Source organism: Pelophylax lessonae (genome assembly GCF_965119305.1).
Source record: "Pelophylax lessonae genome assembly, contig: HAP1_SCAFFOLD_704, whole genome shotgun sequence".
Taxonomy (NCBI): domain Eukaryota; kingdom Metazoa; phylum Chordata; class Amphibia; order Anura; family Ranidae; genus Pelophylax; species Pelophylax lessonae.
In genome coordinates this window covers 26,995-33,468 of record NW_028119642.1, presented here as the reverse complement: position 1 = coordinate 33,468, position 6,474 = coordinate 26,995, and the positions used below count along the sequence as shown (strand labels likewise).

The following is a 6,474-nucleotide window of genomic DNA, read 5'->3' as shown; positions in this document are numbered from 1 at the left end:
ATCACCCAGCCAAATGGGCCTCGCTGTGGCGGACGGCGACGCATCACAAGGTGCAGATTGTCTGCCTCCAGGAGACTCATTTCTTGGATTCCCATGCACCTGCCTGTACGCACAAAGACTTTCCTACTATCTATACAGCTTCCTGCCCCAAAAAGAGGAAGGGGGTTTTGATAGCGCTCCATAAGTCAATTGACTTCACCCTCATATCTTCCATTGCTGACCCCAACGGGAGGTACCTTATTTTGGTTGGCACCGTAGATGGTTTCACCATGACCATAGCCATCGTTTATGCCCCTAATGTCCGTTAATTACGGTTTCTAAACCGCACTATTAAAACTATCAGAGCTGCCCAGAAAGGCCCTTTGATACTATGCGGGGATTTCAATTTACCACCCGATAGACTTCTGGACACTTCCACCACATCTACCAGACTTCAGATGTCCTTGCAGGGCTTTATCCACAAGAATGAACTGTTTGATGTGTGGTGGTGCCACCATCCCTCTGATATTGAGTTTTCTCACCACTCTGCTGTTCATAACACGTATGCACGTATAGATGTGTTTTTGACTGACAGAGCAATTCTTCAGAGGACCGTGGACTCTGAGATAGTCCCTATCACTTGGTCAGACCATGCTCCCATTACAGTTTCCTTTAATGTTTCCCCCACTACCCACACGTCCAAACCGTGGCGAGCAAGGGCTGATGTCCTTATGTCCCCAGAAAATGCTGAAAGCTTAAGCCGATCTGTGTCGGAGTTCTTCCAAACCAATGTGGGGTCGGTATCGGGATCCGCGGTCCTCTGGAATGCTCACAAGGCATTTGGCAGGGGTGTACTAATGCAGCTACAACATAGAATGAACAAACAAAGGTCAAGGGATATTGACAGGCTCACGCGGGAGATTTTGGGTTTTGGATTTTTGGTAGAATCCAAGAACCAGTCCGCACCTGCAGTGGATCTTAAGCAGAAGCTCGTTGCGCTTAGACAGGAACTTAGGGCTCACTTGTTAGGCTTTTATGAACGTAACCTCCAAAAATCTAAAGCGAAATATTACGCCACCAGCAACAAGGCGGGCAAAATGCTAGCCGCCAAAATAAAAGGCCAACGCATTAAGAGTAGGATTACCTCCATTAATCACCCGACCACGGAAGCTCCACTTCAGGACCCCAGGGACATAGCAAATGCATTTAGCAGCTACTATGATTCCCTTTACAATCTCCAAGCGACTCAACCCTCTTCTCCCATTCCAGAGCTCATAAATGCCTCTCTTTACTCCATCACACTCCCCACCCTGTTCCCCACGCAATTGGCCCACCTTAATGACCCATTCACGGTAGACGAAATAATATCCGCAATTATGTCCCTACCATCCGGGAAGTCTCCTGGCCCTGATGGTATGATTAACGAATATTATAAGCAGCTCAAGGACATTCTGGCCCCTCACCTATGCTCGGTTTTTAATGAGGCTGCTTCGTCGTCCTCATTTCCCTCAGAAATGCTTAAAGCAACCATCATCACACTGCCTAAACCGGGGAAAGATCGTAACACCCCACAAAATTTCCGCCTGATATCACTGTTAAATATGGACGTTAAAATCTATGCCAAGACAGTGGCCACTAGACTAATGACTTACCTGCCGCAGCTCATTCATAAAGACCAAGCTGGCTTTACTAAAGATAGACAATCGGCTGATGCGATCAGACGGCTCAAAAACATCATACACGCCGCCCAGACTTCTAGAATGCCTTCTCTGCTCCTCTCTTTGGATGCAGAGAAGGCGTTTGACAGGGTACACTGGGGATACTTGCGTGAGGTGCTCAGGCGCTTCGGCATAGTAGGCAGAATGCATTCTGCAATAATGGCCTTATACCCCAACCCCTCTGCCCAGGTTCTAGTGGACAACACACTTTCAACACCATTCTCAATCACGAATGGGACGAGACAGGGCTGTCCGCTGTCTCCTCTCATCTTTAACCTAGCTATAGAACCCCTAGCTCAAAAGATTAGGTCAGACCCCAAACTCACTAGGATCTCCGTAGGCTCCCAAGAACATCGCATCAGTCTCTTTGCAGACGATGTCATCCTCATGATATCGAATCCAGCCACTTCCCTACCGTGTATTAAACAAATTCTCACGGACTTCAGAGATATATCTCTGTACAAAGTTAACGAAAATAAATCTAGATCTTGGGGTAGATGGCACTACCAGAAACCTTCTCGAGCGCTCATTCCCGTATAAATGGTCGGACTCTGGTGTGACCTATTTAGGGATTAAGCTTACTAGAACCACTACCAACTTATTCCAGGCCAATTATGCCCCCTTTAAGTCCCAAATGTCCGCTGAACTCCAGTCTCTCTCCAGGTTTGAACTTATTAGGTTTGGGAGGTTGGCGGCCTTTAAGATGTGTACCCTGCCTAAGCTGCTTTACTTATACAGATCCCTACCAATCTCCATTCCCAAATCATATATTAATTCACTCCAAAGCATGGTCTCCAGATACCTCTGGCAGGGCAAACATGCCAGATGTGCAAGGAGTATACTGATGAAATCTACTGCTGTGGGAGGTGCATCCATGCTGAACCTGATGGACTACTATTTGGCTACTCTGCTATCGCAATTGCGAACATTGTTCCAACCGTCCCCTGACAAAATTTGGGGAATAATGGAGCAGGCCGAGACCTCACGCTTCGACCTACGCACCTGGTTATGTAGTAGAAAGCAAGGTGTACATTTCCCCAACTACGTATCACCGACTGTAAAAGCATCGGTATTGGCATGGCTTCACCTGACGCACACCAAATGGAAGAACATACCGATTACTAACATTGTCTTACCGATCACAGGTATTCTTCAGGTAGTCCCTGACATTGACCTGACTGCATGGCATCGATCTCCCCCTATCTGCTTGAACAATTTATATAGAGGTGACACCCTGAAACCCTTCCTAACACTTGCAGGGTAAACTGCACCTGGACCACAAGGAATGGTTCAATTATAGTCAAATCACCTCCTGTAACCCGCAACTATGAGCTAAAATCCTTGTGGGAGCCTGGCATTATCTAACCGCGCCCCAACTAACAGCTAAAGGCATATCGCTTTTTTACCCCCTGCTAGGTGAAAAAGACACGTTTACCAAAACCCGCCCTATCACGAAATAGGAACAAGATCTGGGGGGAACCTTTTCCCCGTCCCAGTGGAAAAAGGCATTAGTATCAAGCTATAAGGCCATGTTGAGTGCATCTCTGAGAGAACTTCACCTCAAATTATCCCTCAGGTGGTATATCACGCCATGCGTGATCGCAAAATTTGCCCTTTCAGCCCGTCCACTTGTTGGAGAGGTTGCGGAGCACAAGGCACTCTTAAACACATCATGTGGACGTGCCCTCCCATCCTTGCGGGAGGAAGTGTTTGCACTGATTTCCAAAACTGTTAAGATTCCAATATTACCATCCCCTGCCTTAGCTCTGCTCCACCTGTCAATTGACCAAATCCCGCTAATATTCCGTAAAATAGTGATTAACATACTACTCGCTACTAAAATCAACATCACTAGACGTTGGAAAGATACACAATCACCATCCCTCTTTGAGGTGATACACACTACCCAAACGCATAAAACATTTGAACTACTAATGGCTCCTTCCCACAAGCGGTATCAAAGAGAGCTACTTTGGTGGAGTCCATGGAAACAATGGTACTCTTTGTATCTTGCCCCATGACTAAATAATCTGTAGACAATACTAGGTTATACCACTAGATGGCACTATAGGTGTTTGAATCCTGGTTCACTGCCTGGAATGTGATATGAAAAGTATTGGTAGTGACTCTTGCTGATGCTGTTAAAGGAATTGTTTCTTCGTTTTTGAATGCATAGTTATGTATTATGCCTGCATTCTTTCCTTCTTTTCTTTCTGTTACCCTGTTTGTTTGACAAAATGCAATAAAAACTATTTGAACGAAAAAAAAAAAAAGTGTTTCTTTCATTTTTTTTGAGCAATGTATTTAGATCTGTTTGCAAATTATGAATGTTTGTTAAACCAACTAGCTATTGTGGATTTACAATATCAGCCATGTATACATCTTTAAAACCTGTAAAAGATCTCTTGGGAAGATGAACATTTTTTTGTTTATGGTTTGGATTATATGTGTGTGTTTATTTCTTTAACTTTTAAGGTAAATTCTGTAATGCTACAAAGTTTTTCTTTTGCATTTTTCAGAACACGTATAAATGAATTCTAATCATACAATCATTTCATATTTTATTGTCATTGGTATCTCAGAAAAACCAGAACTTCAAGTGCCGATATTCTTACTGGTTATTTTAATTTATTTAATCACTCTTGGAGGCAACCTAACCATCCTTCTTCTCATCGGCCTGGACCATCATCTTCACACGCCCATGTATTTTTTTGTGGCCAACTTGTCTGTTGTAGACATCTCATGCTCCACCGTCACTCTGCAAAAAATACTCCTAAGTTTCCTTACAGGAGATAAAAAAGTTCCTTTCGTTGAATGTATGTTTCAGACATATATGTTTGGGTCACTGGCAGGTCATGAGCTGTTCATTTTAACAGCAATGAGTTTTGACAGATATGTGGCCATCTGTAACCCCTTGAATTACCATAAGGTCATGAATCGTAGGACTTGCATAATTTTAGCTTCATTTTGCTGGTTATTGGGTTTTATCCAAACTGTTTCTCTTGTAGCAATAATGGGTAGTTTTACCTGCTACTCTTCCAATGAAATCAACCACTTTTTCTGTGACATTGTGCCAATAATGAAACTGATCTGCAGTGATATCTCGGTGTTGGAAAGAATGTGCTTCGTCCAAGGCCTTTTCCTGATGACCATTGCTCCATTTGTTTTGACTTTCATCCCTTATTATTTCATAATTGTTACCATATTGAAAATCCGCTTTAATTCTGGCCGGCGTAAAGCCTTCTACACATGTTCCTCACATCTGACGGTCGTAGTTCTGCTCTATACAACCTTGGTCAATCAGTATCTTACACCAAGCTCAATCAGCAGCTTGGATTTCAAAAAAATGTTTTCTTTGTTTAACACAGCTATTGTCCCTATGCTCAATCCATTGATTTATAGTTTAAAAAATAAAGATGTGAAACTGTCTATGAAGAGAAGGTTTGGAGGTTGCAAAATGACAAATTAAAGGTTATAAAGAGTTTTATTTATGTGCTGAAGACAGTTAAGGTCTAGCTACAGTGGCCTTCACCACATCCAATTCAGTCCTACCATACCCCTGCACACTTTTCATTAAAAAAAAAAAAAAAAAAAACATGAATACCCTTTTTTACATGGATCTTTAGTCTGGTCCCATGATGTCATAGGCCCTTCTTCATCCGCATCTGTCCTCGGTAGTGGGTGGGTACTAAATGTGCAGGGTTCTGTGAACACAGGATGGCTGGATGACATACCTCCTGGGAGCGAGCCCTTCATGATTTGGCCCACTGAAAATAGGCTGAATTGTGCATGGCATCATTCAATCGGGAGGAAGAGTGCCATCTAGTGATGGAGTCCACTTTCTGAGAGGGACAGGGCTTAAAATAGGGTGAATATTGCACAGAGAGCAGCATTTTTTTAACATTTTTATGGCTAGTTTTTTTTTTTTTTTTTATCAAACTCAAAATGGGTTTTAACTTCTAAAAATGAAATAAGTCGTAATACGTTTGCTATTTACCAACTTGTTGTGTTACAGATACCATGTACAAATCGATACATGTAAAGATTTAATTTTGCTATGTTAAACTTACAATATCAATCATTATTTTTACTACTAAAAGCTTTAAAATGGTGAGGCTAAAACAACTGCAACTGAAGTTTAACATGGCTTGACTTTTGGGCAGCTTTACAAGCTAGAATCATCATATCTCTGATAGCCAAAGTCAGCAAGAGACCTCATCTGCGTTAGGCAGAAGCAAAGATCGTCTGCTCAGGTAGCCATTTGATGTTCCTTCCATACTCAAGCCTTGCCCAACACTGTGGATATAACCAGGAGGCAGCCAAAAAGGACCAGACTACTGGAGAACAGAGGGAGCTGCTGCTTGTAGGTATCTGAATAATGAGTAGAAAGTGGGGATGATAGTTTAAGGTAAATATATATATACATACATACACAGGTTTCTTTTTCTCAGAGAATAGAGAATAGGTGCAGGAACTCTTCCATTTTGATTCACATCTTGCCTCCGCCCCCCTACCCACTTCTGAGCACCATTCCTTGGTTCCACCCCCTACCCCCCTCCCAGTACTGCCCCCTTTAGAGAATTCAGAACCAAGTATCATTTTGTGGTGCTAAATAATTTGTATAGAATTTGTTAATGATAACAAGAAAGGATGTAAAATAGATCCCCTGTAGTCAGCAACAATAGACCCCCCCCCGCAGCAATATGCACCCCCAGCAACAATAGACTCCAAACAGCCAGCAGCAATAGACTCGTCCCTCAACAGTAGATCCCTTTCA

The 6,474-nt window shown here is 42.9% G+C and overlaps 1 protein-coding gene across 1 annotated transcript; it reads left to right on the top strand.

The window, feature by feature from the left end:
- Positions 1–4,227: 4,227 nt before the first annotated feature.
- LOC309544040 (olfactory receptor 5G9-like) lies at positions 4,228–5,166 on the top strand (the record flags this gene model as incomplete). Its single annotated transcript, XM_082276430.1, has 1 exon — positions 4,228–5,166. The coding sequence occupies one exon, from the start codon at positions 4,228–4,230 to the stop codon at positions 5,164–5,166; it is 939 nt and encodes a 312-aa protein (XP_082132556.1).
- Between the last annotated feature and the right edge of the window lie 1,308 nt (positions 5,167–6,474).